Source organism: Mycteria americana, chromosome 1 (genome assembly GCF_035582795.1).
Source record: "Mycteria americana isolate JAX WOST 10 ecotype Jacksonville Zoo and Gardens chromosome 1, USCA_MyAme_1.0, whole genome shotgun sequence".
NCBI lineage: Eukaryota > Metazoa > Chordata > Aves > Ciconiiformes > Ciconiidae > Mycteria > Mycteria americana.
Window position 1 is genome coordinate 184218823 of NC_134365.1, and position 18011 is coordinate 184236833.

Genomic DNA, 18011 nt, shown 5'->3' on the forward strand with positions numbered 1-18011 from the left:
ATTAACCAGTGTATAAGATATTTAAAATCCAGTGTTTCTAAGCATAATTCTATCTAAGTTAAGCTTCAGGACAGCTTCATACTTCTACATACTCCTACATGTACTATTTACCTTCAGCTGTATTTTATCCAGCAGTAACACATAAAATATGCACATATAAAAACCTACTGAATATCAGTTTGTTATCAGTATGAATGACAACACCATCTCACTCCAAAATCGCCAGCTACCCTCTCACCATCTTGCTGTCTGGTCTGTGGAGTGAGCACGCAGAGACTGAAGAGAGAAAAAAACATCTGTCTCAAGTCTCATAACATGATTTCAGAATGCAAAATCTTTGCAAAGGGCTTTTTCCTGAGACCTGGTTCATCTATATCCAACATCTACTCCAAATGCCTCAAATTTCCACTTTCTAGATGGTACAGGTTTTCTAAGTAATAATTTACATCTCCAGGATCACACAAGTTTAAAACACACCCACTTTTACTTTTGCTCAAACTGTAAGAGATACTGGCCATCAGGAAAATGTAGACTCCCTAAACACACTGCTGCTTTTATTAACTCACTCTTCCATTGGGAAGTTCATTTGGCTTTGTTGGAAAAGGCAATAATAATCAAGCATGCTGCAATTCCATCCTGCCCAAGTCCTTCTCTAAAATCCCTACCAAAACCACCTTTTTACATGCCACTTAACAGCATACTTAGAAGCAAAATTTGTGAGAGGGACAAAGTAAATCAGCCCAAAGTGGTCAATCACAATCATGTAACAAGCTCCACCCATTCACCTTGTTTAGGTGATGATATCAATTAGTTTACCAACAGACAAACTGATAGAAAATATTACAAAACTCAGCAGACATCTCCATCTCAGAGATAACGTGCACTGTTCAACATGAGGTCAGTCAAAGACTATGGGGACAAGAGGCAGAAAAAAGGAAACTACTATGTCCCTGAGTCAAACACATTAAGTGACACTTGTCCTAATAAAGAATTTGCATCTCAAAAAGATGCCAAAGCCTATGACTTATAAGGCTAAGGAAATAACTTCTGAAACAGGACTAAATACATTTGAAATCTCCAAGGACTCCAAAAAGGAGACTAGCTATGGAAAGCCTACACACTCCTACAGAACTTATTGATTGGAGAGAATCAACCTGAGACACGCTATATCAAAAAAAGTAAGGCCACTAAAAAGGTGGGTGTTAAAAGGTCTGTAACAATTTAAAGGACTTTCAGCTTTAGATGCGTGGCAAGTAGACTAAGCTTTTTTTCTTTTTTTTTTTTCCCTTTTCTTCTTTGTTGAGGAAAGTGTTCAGAGTAGCAACATCTTCACTCTAAGTTGCAACAATTCTATAAATCAAGGGTATCTTACACTAGTGCTTCAGCTTCCTAACATATTATTCAGAGAAACCAGCAGATGAAGTCTGTGTCCCCAAAGATAATGCATAAATCAATCTGAGATCTGGCATAACAAGATGAAATAAAGAAAGTCTCTTCCAGCAACTAATGAAAACCTGGAGGCTGAGTAAGGCAGTGAAAATCACAGCTGAGACTGAGTGCATAGGGGACTGTCACACTTGCTTTGTCTTTTCTCTCTGTCCTGTTTCCAACAGTCCTGATCATTTCTCTCCAAATTCCCACTCCCTCTTCCCCTATCTCCAATCAAGAGGAGAAAATCCTTTCTTCAGCAGAACTACAGTGTGAAGACACTTACCTACAACTTAAAAATAAGAACATAAATGGTGCTTTTACTTATGCAGTGTAGGTCTATCTAACACAGTTCCCTTTTTTCAAGGGTGGCGAGAAGCAGATGATTCAGGTAAAGAATGTAAAACACAGCAAATATGTAGAAGTATCTGGAATAATTCCTAGCTTTCAGCCATTTTAGAGCTATTAGTCCAACTCCACTGTAAAGTTAAGTATTCAGTGCATCTGTCCCTATCTGACTTTGACTAATTGTAATTTTAACCCACTTATATTTTTATGCTCCACAATATCATGTGGCAATTAAGTTCCACAATTTAATTACACATTGCTTGAAAAGCTCCTTTAGTTTTTATCAGGTAGCAGGTTTAATTCACTGGGTAGCCTAACTCTTGTCTTAAAAAAAAAAAAATAGCTATTCTTGCTTTTTAGTCATTTCTGTATGATCTATGGATTTTACAGACCTCTATCACCTCTCCTCGTTCTGTTTTCCAGACTCTTCATCTTCCCAGCACAGGGGATCTTCCACACCTCTCATCCACTTTTTCACTGTCTATGAAACCTTTGCTGTGCCAGGGTGATTACATCAATGCAGACTGTTAAAGATCTGGACACACCATTGATATACATAATGACCTAACAATTATTTTATTCTTTGTGAACAATTCCCAACAGCTTTCCAACCACTGCCCTTTTCTGAGTTACACTGGCAAATTTAGAGCTCACCACTGTGTAGACAGGTTTGCATTATTTTCCCCTCCATGAGCATCATTTGGCTTTCACCAAAACTCAACTACATTTGTATGTGAAAGCACCTGGCAATGGTATCATAAAATTTTGCTGCAACTACCCTATCAGTTTAGATTTTACCAATCCTCATATATCAACAAACTGCTATGGTGCCACAACACTATCATTCCTTAAGACAATTTTTTAATATGATAAACCCCTAGATCCCGGCAGAAATCTACTCGTAACGTTTTTCCATCATGAAGTAATCACCGATTTATCTAGTTTCTCATCTTTTAACCAACTGCACTAATCCACAGGATAACCTTTTATCCTTGACAAATAAGGATTTGGCTGAGGTCCTTGGTCAAATATTTTACCTATTTTCAAACCAGTCTGCTACTAGCTTTGATACGTGCTCTCTAATCCTAGTGTTGCAGCATTCAGTGAGCAATAATCTTGCAGGATTTGGTGAGTAAGAGTTCTACTTTCATCTTATGTACTGCCTGCAGATTACATAAACCTCACCAAGTTCTCCCTTCAGTTTTCTCATCTGCAAATTGAGGGGTTTCAAACATGTCCTACATCCTTCCATCTCCTTATTTTAGCTATCCTTCTTTGCACCTTTTTAACTACTAATTATAGCCCTAAGTCAGTTTCTTATAAAAGGTGGGATGATTCCATCTGATACCAGTAATTTGTTACCGCCTAGCATCTTCTTTAAAAAAAAAAAAATTACAAAAATCTGTGTTAGTTTCTTGGGCTTGTTTCCCTTAACAGAAGGTAAAACGCTGGACCTTTTCTGCTTCTCCAGAGTGAAAATGACATAAAGAATTCAGGTTCTAGCTACCCATTATTCATGATCCAGCAAGAATGGAAACCGATCAGACCATCCAGTAAGGGATACACCTGAACAAACAAAAGATGCAATGATACAGCATTTTGTTTTGTACTGGCGCTTTGAGATTCCACTGTACCAACCAAACTTGACAGAATGACGTACATCACAAAAGGAGTGTCAAGAACCTCAAAACAGATGCATGTCTCCTGTGAATCACTGTGTCTAAGGAACATCTTGTATCCACCCTGGGTTTGCTCCTTATGCAGGGACCAATTTAAGCTGAGCTTTCCAAAGACGTTCCAGTGGAACAGCAAAAAAACATGTAGGAAAAGCAGATCATCTTGCAGGATCCTGGAACTGACTACTTTGCCAAATTCCTGCTGCACTCTTCAAAAGAGGTGTTAGATTCACCCCTGTGAGCACTTCCCTGTGTTTCCAGGCATGCACCTGCTTTTGCTTTAAAGCTTGGATCGCATCACATGATTAGTCCTAGAAGAGAACAAGTTTGAACAGACCAGTCTTAAATCTGAAGTTACCCAGTATGCAGTGCATTACTTGCTGAAATACCTAAAATTCAGTTTAAAACCTTGGTATACACCAACTATATAGTTTTCACTTACAAATTCTATAAAACCAAAATTGGATTGATACAAGGGTTTTCTCATGGATTACTAAGCAGTACTCTTTTGTTTCCAAACCACGAGTACAATTCCGATTCCTCTTCGTCTCTGGGAATAGCTTTTCACAGTTGGAACATTGTTTACATAACCTTCAAAATATGTGAAGTTTTACAAGACTATATATTTTTGCCGTAAACTTACTAATTTTTATGGCATACTGCAATAAAAACACCTGTACTACTTGACAAGGAACTCACATGTACGTTTAGTTGTACTAAGAAATTATTTAGTTATCCAGTTTGCATGTCTTGCTTGCCCACATTCAGAGATGAATCAGTCACCAGACCTGAGATCTGTGGGACCATAGGCTAAACCTGCTGTAGGACGTGGCATTTTGTTCATTTTTGACAACATATAGGTATTTCCATGTAATAAACACCCAAGTTCTGCAAAGATCTAGGACATTGACAAGGTCCTGGCTTGTCATATTCTCTTGTGAAATGCCACGTGGGAGACTTAAAAAAAAAAAAAAAAAAAAAAAAACACCACAAAAAAACACCAAAAAATTCTGTTGCAAGCCTGTGAAAAGTGTTCTGAGATTTATTGTTTACATAAGGAGGATGTATTCTGCAGTCCTTCTGGACTTCACTTCTAGTAAGAAAACTGGATTCAATAACTCAGGTTCCATTAAGGTCTATATTTTAATGGGAACAATGAAAAATTGATTCCAAAATACATGAATGTAACTATAACAATACAAAAAGGTAATTCTCTCTGCCCCTTAGCCTTCCTCCTCGTAAGTGTCTGGTAATTAAATAAAAAGTTAATATAGAACTTCTGTTCCAAGACAGAATACCTTTTTCACTGCAACGTAATATAAACGCACCTTATCTCATCTCTAAAGTGGGAGCCAATATCTCATTCCAAGGCACAGTGTAGTGCGTAATGAAAAGAACTAGCCTCAAAAAATGCATACTTTTAAAGACAGCTGCAAGGACATCTATTCAGAAAAACTACAATTCTGCACACAAACTACAGGGGTCTTTTAACCATTTTCATGAAACATTACCACCAAAAAAAAAAAAAAAAAAAAGATTCTCAGCTTTAGCCACCAGTGTTACATTTACTAGGTAGGGCAACTTTTATCAGCAAGAGCTGATAAAAATGTAATTGATATACAGAAACAAGCTTAAAAGGCAAACATTACAAATTTCCAGGCAATTTTACAACAGATGACTCTCTTACAATACCTAGTTGGAAAAAAAAATATATATATTACTATCATACTGTATTAACTATAACTACACTGTTACTGATTTACTTGAAAAATAACTTTACTTTGTATTGAGAATCATAAAAAATAAAAACTAATTGCAGAAATTCACATAAACAAGTGTCTAAATTAACTCTTCTTACCTTTAAAGATTTAAGAAAGTTACACTAAAATCCAATCCGTACAGGCAGTATCTTACAAGCTAGCAGATTTACAACTATGAAGAACAAGTTTCTTACTTGGTTTGAAACACCAAGTGGTGCTTCTGCAGTTTAAGTGGGGACAGATTTTAACGTATAACTCACCTTCGTTTTTGTACTAGAAAACATACCATTTTGACATGAGGTGACAGCAACAGTGGCAACCAATTCGGTACAGAACATTATTTAACCACCAGTGTAGTCAAGCGAAGTCAGAAATATACATTAAATACCACTGAAGGCTTACTCATACATGTGTTAAATAACTAAGATCTACCAATAACATGAGAAAAGTCATAAGCATAAAAGCAACAGCAAAACAGTTAAAAGCATGGATGTCTAGGTTATTTTTTTTTTTAAAGTGCATTAACATTTAGCTAAACAAGGTTTCTGAAGCATTATTTCTTTTTCCACTCCACCTCACATTCTTCAAAAGTATATGCATTCATTTCCCCCTCTTTCTTACTATTCTTCCCAATGCAACTAGGTCAAGGCATAATTTCAGTGGACCTGATAATCAGCCCACTACTTGCCCAATCATCTTTCATTCTCTGTCTTTGGCTCACACCCTGCAGTATTGCAAGAATAACAAGTGTTTATAGCCATTCAAGAATATATGCCCCCAAGGAGAGAGCCAAACACTGCAGAATAACAGATCGTTTCAGAGGCACCTCATATTTGTACTACCAAAACCTGAAAGCCATTTACCAATGGCACTCATTCAACTGACAAAGTAGTAAAACAACTAAGAATTGAAAACTGTGTGATAAAATTTTGAATAGGCAATAGAAAGCAAGAAAACTATGAAAATAAAAATTACTTTTATGGAAAGCTTTCTCCTTTTCATAGAGGAATAAGTATGGAAGAGGAGGGGGATGAGTTTCAAGTTACAGTCGAAAATTCCCTTTAAATAAGCTAATGTTATGCAAATTTAGCATAAATAGTTATGATTCTTTGACTTCACTGATAGCTGGAATCACAGGATTGTGCACTCTAGAACCACTTAGAACAGTATTTTTGAAACATACGATACGCTTATCCAAGAAGTGGACCTAAAGACACTAATTTTCTCAATTTGCTTAGTATTATCACACAGTGACACTGTAAAAGCTACATAAACACAATATAACCAGCTTGTCAAAGAAGCGATTATGCCGCTGCATTTAGCATTGGTGCGGCCTCACCTTGAGTACTGTGTGCAGTTCTGGGCCCCACAATTTAAGAAGGATGTGAAGGTCCTTGAATGCATCCAGACACAGGCAACAAAGCTGGTGAAAGGGCTGGAAGGAATGTCCTAAGCGGAACAGCTAAGGACTCTGGGCTTGTCTCGTTTGGAGAAAAGGAGGCTGAGGGGCAAACTTATTGCTCTCTACAGCTTCCTGAGGAGGGGAAGTGGAGAGGGAGTTGATGATCTCTCCTCCCTGGTATCCAGTGACAGGACCCATGGGAATGGTTCAAAGCTGTGCCAGGGGAGGTTTAGACTGGACATTAGGAAGCATTTCTTTACCGAGAGGGTGGTCAAACACTGGAACAGGCTTCCTAGAGAGGTGGTTGATACCCCAAGCCTGTCAGTGTTTAAGAGGCATTTGGACAATGCCCTTAATAACATGCTTTAACTCTTGGTCAGCCCTAAAGTGGTCAGGCAGTGGGACTAGATGATCGTTGTAGGTCCCTTCGAACTGAAATAGTCTATTCTACTCTAAACCATATGACGTTCATTTTAATCTTTTATGACTTAGCCAGACATGAAATCACAATCCAGGAGAACCACTAAGTTAAACAGCAGAATAGAAATATCCCCAAAACGCCACTGGAAATAATGCTGCTTCTTATAATTTGAGCAGTTTCTCTCAATTACAACCAAAGTAAGTTGCCTTGTGTTTTGGTAGTTAGCATTGAGCTTTTGTTTTGGTGAAAGACTTGTAAGTAGTTAAGGAAAAAAGACTTAAGTGTTGACTAATAAACAAATTACTTTGACCCATTATAAAAAAAAAAATCAACTTCCAGCCAACAGTGTCAAAAAACCTCTAGGCTAGCAAATCAGATGCAGAGTTTGCACTAGGTATTTGAAAAAGCACAACTCATTGAAACACATTGTTCCAAAACAGATATGCGTGTCCAACGATTAGGGCTGACTACAACACACGAATACCTGGGTTCAAGCCTCACGTGTGTATTTACCCTACTTTAACTCCACTCCTTTCCCTCTTACCTTCCTTGCTGAAAGGGAGCACAGTGTAATTAAAAGGAATAAAACTATCGCCAAGCGTCAGGCCTCCTGGTATTTGCTATCGCCGACACCCAGCCGAGGCAGGCCTCGGGGAAAGGCAGTCAGCAGGAGAGACAGGCAGGCCGCCGGACCCCGCCGCTGCTCAGGCCCCCCGTCCCCGCAGGCCCCGGGGAGGCTCACGGCCCGGCCGGCGGGCGGCTTGCCCCAGGAGCGGGGTAGGGGAGAGCCCCTCTCCGCAGGACGACCGAGAAAGGCCGAGAGCTGCTCCCCGCGACGAGCACAAGCCGCTCCAGCGACAGGCCCCAAGCGCCCGGAGCCGCGGCACCCCCTTCCCGTGGACATCGCGACCGGCTCCGACCCGGAGCTCGGGGGGACGGGGGGGAGGACGGGGGGTGTTCCCTCACCGCTGCACGCTTCAAAGACAGGAGAACCCCCCCAAACCCCACACCGCTGCTCGGAGTTACCCGCAAAGATGCACTTGCCCCCGGCCATGGCCGGTGGCCTGCTCCCCAGGGGGCGGCGATCAGGCTCCGGCGAGGCCTAGCGGCCCGGCCCGGCGGCAGGGCAGGCCGCGGTGCAGCCGAGGACGCCCCCACTTACCAGCCCGACTCGGAGAGCGCCGCCCTCGTCCTGTCGGCCATGGCGCCTCCTGCCGCCGCGCACCCACAGAACTTGGGGCCGCCGAGGGCGGGGAGGCGGGGCTGGGCCGGCGCGGGGCCGCCGGGCGCTGCGGGGAGCCCCGGCGCACGGAGGAGGGACGCGAGGCCCGCTCGTTCCCCCGCCCCTCGGCCCTCTCCGGGCGCTCGGCCCGGCCAGCTCTCCAGCGGGGGAGGGAGGGGAGGGGAGCGGAGGGAGGGAGGGAAGGAGGGAAGGAAGGAGGGAAGGAAGGAAGGAAGGAGGGAAGGAAGGAAGGAAGGAGGGAAGGAAGGAAGGGGCGGAGGCGGCGTAGGGAGAGACGAACAAAGCCCGCGACCGGCTGCTACGGGGATGAGGGATGCGGTGGGGGAGGAGGTCCCGCTGCCTGCCTGGAAGCCGCTGTCGCCATGGCGGAGAAGGGAAGGGGTGAGGGCAGAGTAGGAGAGGCGCCGCGGGGCTGGGTAAGCAGCGGAGCGCGGGCCCTGCCTGCTGCCTGCCTGAGGCCTCCGGGCTCCCTCGGGCCGGGCCCGCCCCGGCCTCGCTGCGCAGGGCCTCGCACAGCCCTCTGATGGGCCTCTGCCGCCCAGGAGCGGTGGTGGTGGCCGGTGGGCTGCCTCCTTGTAGTAGCGGGAAGAGTTTAGTTTAAACGCATTTCATCTATAAATAATATTATTGCTAGTAACATTGTGTAGGAAAAGAGTCTCCTTGATGCCCTCAAAGCCGGTGTCGGGGATGAGAAGGGGGGTTTTAGCAGTTAGGCTGACAAGATGTAAAAGGCTGTTCCCGTGTTTCTTTGATGTCTTTTTTTTTTTTTTTTTTAATGCTTTGCCCAAGAATGCTGGGCACTGACATGAACACTCGGTTCTGTGATCTGCCTTTTTAATGGGGATTATACTTGAAAAGAATGGCACTATTTCATTATTGCTGTTGTAAGTGCCCGGTTACCTCAGGCGCCAGTAACGGACGGGGTGGGAGTGCTGTCCTCCCGTTTCCTCTGTGCTCCGGCCTTCAGAGAAGCTGCCAGAAGGTGAACGTGAGCGGGTCAGGAGTTAAGACGATGCCTGCTCGAGTCCTGGCGCTCAGGCTTTCTGCCCGCAGGTGAGGGCAGCTACCTTCCAGAAGACACTGACAATTCGCATTAGTCAGTCACATCCAGCAACTTCTGTAACCCATCGGTGCCAAATGTTAATTCTTTTTTACTGCACTAAGGTTTCAAAACCTAGCTACCCGCCCTGTTCATCTGTTAAAGATGTGCTGTTCTTTGTGGGTCATTCTCATCCTTGGGATGTTTCAATTTTCGTGCGGCATCTTCAAAACAGCTTCTTGTTTCTCTTTTGTTTTTTTTTATCTGCCTGAAAACCTACTTTGCTATACTGAGTGGAAATCGCTCGGAAGTTTTACACGCAACAAGCTGTGACTTCTGCTGTGCTGATCAGCACTATTCACTTTTTTTTTTTTTTTACTATGACCTGTTCATTCTTTGTATTCTCTTTTGTATCATATGGATTATATACTCTAGGACAAAGGTTTTATCACCAGTCTGTATGGTGTCCTGCGTGGCTGCAGTTTTTCAAGAAGTTACACATCTTTTATTAAATCAGTCATTATAAAAAGCTTGACATGGAAGAAGGAAACAAAACCTATATTATTCAGATTAATCTGAGCAATCTCTTGCATTACATCTATAATAACCCTTGAAGCTTTTCTGATCTGGAGTCTTAACAGAAAGAATATACTCTAGCCCTAAAATTATAGATTTCTACTTAAAATAGAAGACTGACATATGCAATCTCTGCCAGTGAAATCAAAACAATGCGTATCGCACTCAGGGAAGTTTTAATCCTCCTGCTGGTCATTCAAATCAAAAAAATAAGCAGAGGGAGCATTATTACCTGAGAAAGTGCAATAACGCATTTTTGATGCAAGCTTATAGAGAGTAATCACCAGAGCCATCTACACAGAGTTCAGTAAACTGAGCCAACCCAGCCAGCCGTATAGTTCATGGACTGAAAAACCATATCACTTGTTTGTGTTTTCAAAGGTTGTGCAGTCCCATATCATGACAAGACTCTGGGTGAATATGAGTTTCCAAAGGAATAACGTCAAGGAGAACTAACATAAGAGCCCTGAAATACACCGATTGTATATCTGTAACGAAGCTCTTAAATTAGCGCTGAGGAATACCCTAAAGTTAAGCAGAAGAGCCACGCTGAAATGTTAGTGGCTGAGTCACACCCTCATTGCACCCTTACCAACTGTAGCAGCTGCTGACATGGAAAAGCACCAGCAGATAGGTGGAAGTGTAGTGCTAGTTCAGACACTTACTATTGAAAAGAAGTGGGAATAAAAGCACCTTGCATTTAGAGTCTGACCTGGCTGCACATTAGATTATCAAGAAAAGGTTGTAAACATTATTGTAACTCAACAAGGGGTGCCCATAGAGCCAATTAGTAAGGGATGGAGCATGACCTAGGAGAAGATAATGAGAATTAGAGACTTTATGCATTACCTTATGTTAGTTTAAGACATGGAAGCTTTTGCTTACTGAAATCTTCATTGAAATCACCAGGCAATTATACCAGCAATTTACGCCAGCATATGGCTAGCTGTTGCACCTCATGGTACAAAACACCATCTATAAAGAAAATGTAGTACCCAGCGCTGTCCTTCTTAAAGGTCTGCAGGCATCTGTTCTAATAAATTCATTATATGCAAGCTGAGATAGATATATATGTATACACACACACACATCCTTTTGTACATGAGAAGTCCCCATTAGTACATGTTTCTCTGCTCACGGAGGGCACTGCCTGATCTTTGCTGTTTCTAGCTGCTGTTAGCTGTGCTGCAGTGAGGTAAATAATTAGCTCCACTGTAAAACGGAATGTGATACAATGCCTGCCAGGCAGTCAGAAAACCACAAATTGGAGGGATAAGACCCTCTGTACCAACTGTTCAGGATAAAACATTCTTAGAGCAGATCTCCATATCCATTGCCTTTAGAATAAACACCATTGCTGAAGCTATTGAGCATCAGAGTACCTGGGGCTATCCAGGGACTGAGCCTAGACTCCAGCACACCTGTAAGGGGCTCTGTGCCTCCCTAGCTTTCTCTGAAAAATGTATGTTACTCAAGATGAATCAGTGCATCACTGTTCACAAAATTTACATGGTCTCCTTCTGTCCAAACCATAATCTATGGATCACTGAAGTTGAAAGGCTTGTTCCAATTTCTCTTTTCAAGCATCTGTTTCAAAATGTTACCCATGGAAAAGTATGACGTTAAAAAACAAGGTCTGTGAGGAACAACTAACACTGCTAAGTTTCATATGTAGCTTCAGGATAATTTGTGATACAAAATCACTTTTTGTAATACCTTTGAAGGATGTCAATACCAGCCAAAAAAAAGAGTAATTTTTAGTCATTGTGATGGTTTGCCCAAATGAACCCCATGCGTGACTGTTTGACGGTCCTATTTAAAAATGTTCCATGTGTAAATCAGCTATGTTACATTTTAAGAAAGGCCTCAACCAGTTATTCTCCAAATGAAACAGAGAAGTGTCATGGAGCAACAAGGGCCGACTACTTCTCGAGGGAAGTGGAGCATGCTAACATGGCAGGCAGGAGCAGTCTCCTCAGCATAAGGAGCCAGGATGTGGAGCAGCAAGTCCTGGTCAGGATCAGGGCCAGAGATGGTGGCCAGGGTCAGACACAGCCTGGTGATCACCCAGCGTGGCCTCTGGGATGAGACGGGTCCGAGCTCAGCCAGGAAGCCAGGTCTGAGTACAAGTCAGGATGGAGGAGGTACAAGCCCGAGCACAGACGTAGCTGGGACATGGCTGTGATGTAGCCCAGGCAGGGCTGGTGGTACAGCCACTGCTTAAAAGTAACTCCCATGGGAAAGGAAAGTCAGGGCCTTGCTTTTACCTCCTTCGCAACAGCTCTTACTGGCAATGAAGATGACCTTGGACTTGGCCAGCTGAACTCTTTCACTCAGCCATCTGATCTCCTGGAAGGGCATGTGCTCCAGGTCCTGAGAACAAGACAGTTCTGCTGCTGTATTAATGTGTGAGCAGGTCTGATGAGCAACATACTCATTTATCCACAATTTGTCTCTGAAGATGGGCTTCTCAGTGTTTTAAGCAGAAACAGGCTTAGTAGTAACAGCGTTCTGAATCACCTAAAAACAGGGCATGAGACTTAACAGCTTACTCTGGTACGTCTTTTACAAAGAACTTCAGCTTTCAAGGAAAACTGGAGAATTACCTGTATTGATCTTCTCCTTCAAAGAAAAAAAATGTATCTAGTACTTTATATCTTCAAAGTGCTATACATGGAGCTTTTTAAGTTTTAGTAAGATCTTAAATGAATACAATTGTTCCATTATGTTTTAGATCTATTAAATTTACCTTTTAGATATTCTATATGTTCAAAGTATGACATGGCTATTTAAAAAGGTAGAGGGGGTAAATGGGGAAAGATTGCTTAATATGTCATCTTAGCCACACTAACTGCAAGTATACAACAGTGTCCAAAAACGTAATGTAAGACCAAAGCAAGCAGTAAGGACCCCTCATCTGTGCTGTGCTCTGCTTCTAAGCCATATTTAATTATGTAATACAACTTGATTTTCTATTACATTCAGATTATTAACCAACAGTGTTTAAAATATTACTGTTTAATTCTGTATGACTATCACTTTGCTTGCATATCGTGTATTTATCTACCTTATTTATTAGAAATGTAAGAGGCTAAGAGCAGAAATTGTATATAGGTAGCAACTAGCTCCTGTTGTTTATTTTAGGGAAAAAAAAAAATCACACTAGATCCTGTGATTTCTTCACAAAATCTACAATGTGTACACCGTGTCATCCAGCGGCTGAGGGAGGCAGCCCCTCCTCTGGAGTACCAGGTAATGATAGGCATGTAAAGATGTGCCTAAAACGCAGTTGTTCTTGACTGCTGCCTGTGTGACATGGGACAACTTAATCTATGACAAAGAGTTTATTTCCACAATGCTCTGTTATTGTAAGTACCTAATATGTTTGGTCTATTTGAATACCTCCGTTAGGGCACTGGTGAGGTAGAGAACAGACAGAACTAGTGCACAGGGCAAGACAGCAAAAGCTGGACAGCCAGTTTTTTGCAGCAGCCCTACAGGTTTGGCCGCATGCCTTGATTCGTCCTGGTTGCCTTGATCTCCTGCCAACTCCAGCTCCAATCACCTTGGTTCAGCAGTGGACTCACAGAACTGGGGAGCTGAAACTGTTGACTGCATCTGCCTGAAATGGGCAAGAGCAGAAACCTGTAACACTCGTTTTGCGTTATGGCGTCATGCCCCCTCAACTCGGTGTGCTGAAACCAATAACAGCAGGATGGAGACCCTGAACACTGGGTTCGATGGGAGTCCCCCGCAAGGACAAGAATGCTGGTTTGGTCTCACTTTTTATGTCATCTTTCTTCTTTAAATTCTCTGAAGATAACAGGTCCTGTCGCTGAATGCAAGAGCAGATGATTCCTACCCTGGATCTGTAGCCCAAAGTAATCAGCCACTAAAGGTAAAGGGCCTTCACTTCTGGTCACTGTATTTCTGGGAGTGTGCTGGGGTTTCAACAAAAGTGGCTATCTCTCAGTGTCCTGTGATGGGCCAGATCCTGATCTGATTTGGCTGCAGTCAGAAGGATCAGCTTTACTGCATGTATTATTGCTGCACTTCAACCAAAATTTGCAGGTCTGCTTATGAATGTTTTCTCTGTTTTATCTGAAGTGGGAGGACACTCAGCCTTTCTCCTTATCCTTCTTCTATCATGAACTTCTCCAAACTGTAGACAAAGAGCAAGGAGGGCTGGTTACTACAAGTGTTTCACACTAGGGAAGTGTTTGCTGGGGGTGAGGGACCAAGCCTGACCTATTCTGTCTCAAAGCAATCAAGCAGCTGTCATCTGTTATGGCATCTGGAGAAGGAATTGACTTTTCACAGAGTAAAGAGAAGAAGGGAAAACTATGGAAGTAATGAATTTTTAATGGGGGGGAAGAAGGAGAGGAGCTTGGAAAGGAGCAGGATGAAGGAAAGAGGCAAACAGGAGACACATTTTGAAGCCTGGAACTTATTAAGAATTATGAAGTCTTGGACATAATAGCACCACCTATAGCCATAGACTGTGTAGTTAAGGTGATGTTGCAAAGAGAAGTAACTTCCACTAAGGTCAAGGCTAACATTTTTCTCAGGCTGCTCTAATTGATTTTGTCATACGACTGCCCACTTCTGGAACCCTTCAGTTTGACCACTTTCTCCTGCAAATCACAAAACACATGGCAGGCCGTGGTGATTTTGAAGGTATAGTTCATGCTGGCATTACGTCAGTCTCAAAGACAGTATCACTGCCGTCAAAAGACAATTACCGAGGCACTGTGGTTATCAGGATAAGGGCATTTATATATGGCATGATGATGCTATTGCCAGGTCTGTGTGGCTGCTTGTCAAAAGGTGGATAGTTCAGATCTGAAAGTTAGTGTGAATGAACAACTGCAATGATCACTAGGGTACGATGGATCATAAACTACAGGAGAATGTAATCTCGTATAATTATGATGCTGGCGGGCCCCCTTGAGGGCCAGCAGAAGGGCTTGTGTTTGTCAGTGATTCTGGCACAGCTCAACCTACTGGTCCTCTGGACACTGAATTGGTAAATAGCCAGGGAGCAGAGGATCAAACGGCATATGGCTTTGCAGACTTTCACCAGGCTGCAGTAAACATCCCAGCCCTGAACAGCTGTGCCTCATCTCTAACAAGATTACTTTTAAGAGACTGATACCTTCTGGACTGGATGGAAATCTGGAAATAAGCATGCTGCTGTCAGGGCCTGGAGTGCACCAAGAGTCTCTGCAGTCTTTTCCCCCCTCCTTGGGGTTTGGCTGCCAATGCTCCAGTCCAGCTCTGATTTGGTGCAGCTGTAGCCTTGGATCAGGCTGCTGGGGAAAGAGCTGTGAGAAGGAGCTACGGGAAGCCTCACGGGGGCTTCCTGCCCTTTGCTTGGGAACTGCGCTGAAGCTCAGGCCTCCATCCTTGAGACTTGCCTGAGGTATGCCTGTGCCTGGCCATGTGCCTTGCTGATCCTGAACCACTGATGTGACTTGCTGGCTTGACCTTGCAGCTGCTTCATCACTGCAGATTGCAGACACTGCATGTCTAGTAATCTTGAATATTGGCTGACCCTGCTCACCAGCATAGTACCTGCTCAGATACTGTGGGATTGTGCCCACCTGGGTGGGATCATTGCCCTACCTGCCTTGCTGTTGCCCTCAGCGCCTGGCTTCCTTCCCTTGTGGGGCAGCCCGTGCTTGCTGCTTCCTGAGAGCTCCTACTCCAGAGCTATGAACGTGGTCTGTTACATCGAGAAATTAGTCAGTTCATGTCCGAAATGGATACACATGATGTAACTGAACAAAACTCCATAACAGTGGAGACACTGCTGAAGGCCACTTGCTATCCGTACAGTCACTCAATGTACAAGACAGCAACAATGCCCTCACACAGAAGGAGAGCAGGTAGGGAATGCCTGGTGTGCTCTGCAGACTTCTGCTTCCCTCGTGCTTCTCCTGCCTTTCAAGTTGAATTTGTCATAGTTTGTCTCAGTGAAATTAAGGTCGATACTAATGGATACTGCTGGGCAGAACTGCTCATGGCGGGCTGCATGGTGAAATCACGGCATATATATGGAGTAGACAAGTTAGGGAGAGCACTTGCAGGGTCTTCCCAGATGTGCTAAAGGCCTTGTGGGATAGGTGTTGTGCAAGAGAGCACCTCACACAGTGTCAGGTAGCTCTCAGGATGACATAAAATACCTGTAGCGTGGGCATGGATGCAACACCTTAGAGTTGCCTGTCCAGGCCCACTGATGTCCCTGTTAAAGCTAAGCCCATTCCTCTAGGGCAGGGCAGCAACACCCAAGACGCTGCAAATGACAGAAGCCCATAGATCAACCCATCAGAACAATGCAGGCATAGACACCATCATCCTGCCTAGTACACAAACAGAATATGACCTTAACTATAAATGTAGATTAGATTTGAGAGCACAGCTGCACAACAAAACAGTGACTACCTATTATGCAGCAATATACATGGCTGTGTAGTAACTCTGTATATTGGTTTTGCTATTATTACTATTAAAACCATAAAGTTTTAATTTTGTGTATCCACAATACCAGAAGACATCACCTCTATATGAGCAGTTTGGGGCATAAATGATCCAGCAATCTGTGTCAGCACTTGACTTAATTGCAAGGTGGGAGAAAAAGACCAAATAAATAAATACTGTTTTCTCATGGAAATCTAAAAAGTTTATTTTCGGATCATAAAAGATTCACTCTGTGGTTTTCCTCAAGTGCTGTCATATGTTTGTGCTTGAGGAAAAGCAAGTTATTGGAAATCTATGCCAGGCTCCAGCTAAGCAGTTGACTTTTTATCCATGATTGAATACACACTAAACAGACACGAATGTTTCTGTGTTATTTCCTGGCAGTGAAAATATACTGTGTCATGCATCTTTCCTGTTCAGATGTGGAAGCTTTTACCTACCACTGCTTTTCCCCTGTAGTCTGCAGGCCCAAACCAGTGCAGTTTGGAAAAATAATGAAATTTCTGAAGAGCTTTCAAGAAGCAGCAAAATCAACACTTCTAACAATCGAATGCAATAACTAGGCATGCTGTTTGCTGACCTTCACTTATGAATGATTCAGTTCCTTTCTCTTCTGATTCTGCTTTTATTTATGCATCTTTTCTTTCTCTGTTGATTTTAGTTATTATTCTGTCCTCAGTGCTCCCTGTTTCCTGCCTGTTAGCAAAACACAAGAAACCAAAAGAATGTGAAAGAATCGGCAGCTCTTCATAGTAGATTTTTAATCTTCTTTCAATAGAGAATTGGGCCGTATATTCTGAGTAAGTGCAGAATTATGAAGGGAATTATAGAATTATAGAATCATCCTTACAGCAGCCTTACATATTTTAAGTATTCAAAGCAAAATATTCTTTTTCCAACTGTAAGTTTCAGCTAACTTTTAGGTTAAATTCCACTGTTCTCAAAGATGAAGGATGAAAAGAAACCGAAATGCTAGAGCCCTGAGCAACTTCTCATTATTTGAAAGTATACACTTAGAACTTCCCTGGCTTGGATATTTATTCTGAGTGCCTAAGATATTTCAAATGGAGTCCATACAATAACAGGGCATAAGAGCAAAGGGAAGAGCTTCAGAGACTGGAAAAGCTGCATAGCCCCAAATCCACAAGTGGCCACCTGTTGCCACACTTGTTTTAAAAGCTGTAACTCCCTTAATTCAGTACAAAAGCATAAGCTCACTTTTTCCACAGCCTACAAAAAAATCCTGATTAAGTTCAGAAGCAAATATACGTGCTAATTCAGCAACTACTCTATATGGAATCCAACAGTTGACAGCCTGGGGGACACATATACGCTCCAGAAAGCACAGTGCTGTCTGGCAAATTAGTGAACCATTGAGAACTAGCACTCACCATGAAAAGTGAGCAAAAGAGGAAAAAAGAGAGAAATGAGAGATCAGAAGAAAAAGTTCTAGAGGAAGACAACAAAAAATTGAGAGAATAAAGAAAAGTTGGCAACAACTGGGAAACAGCCTAGAGCAACAATTTGGGCTACCTGTGTCAGACCAGTAAAATAAGATGCAATGAATTAAAAGCATTTCGTATCATGAAACAATACTACATCAAGTAATGCCGCTAGAAAGCAAACCAAAGTAAACAC

General features: G+C 42.7%; 1 protein-coding gene and 1 long non-coding RNA gene across 4 annotated transcripts in view; one reads left to right on the plus strand and one right to left on the minus strand.

Moving 5' to 3' along the window:
- TDRD3 (tudor domain containing 3) overlaps positions 1 to 8452 on the minus strand; it is a 113519-nt gene extending 105067 nt beyond the window's left edge. Inside the window, exon 1 of one of the 3 annotated variants that reach the window (XM_075488624.1) lies at positions 8198 to 8452. In XM_075488624.1, the coding sequence (XP_075344739.1) occupies positions 8198 to 8238 (41 nt within the window). In that variant the 5' untranslated portion in view covers positions 8239 to 8452. The other 2 variants (XM_075488625.1, XM_075488631.1) reach the window with 2 other exon arrangements.
- Positions 8453 to 8537: 85 nt separating this feature from the next.
- LOC142402815 (uncharacterized) lies at positions 8538 to 16801 on the plus strand. Its single transcript, XR_012773477.1, has 3 exons — positions 8538 to 8694; positions 12175 to 12301; positions 13713 to 16801. It is a non-coding gene; the product is annotated as an uncharacterized LOC142402815 (long non-coding RNA).
- The last annotated feature ends 1210 nt before the right edge of the window (positions 16802 to 18011 follow it).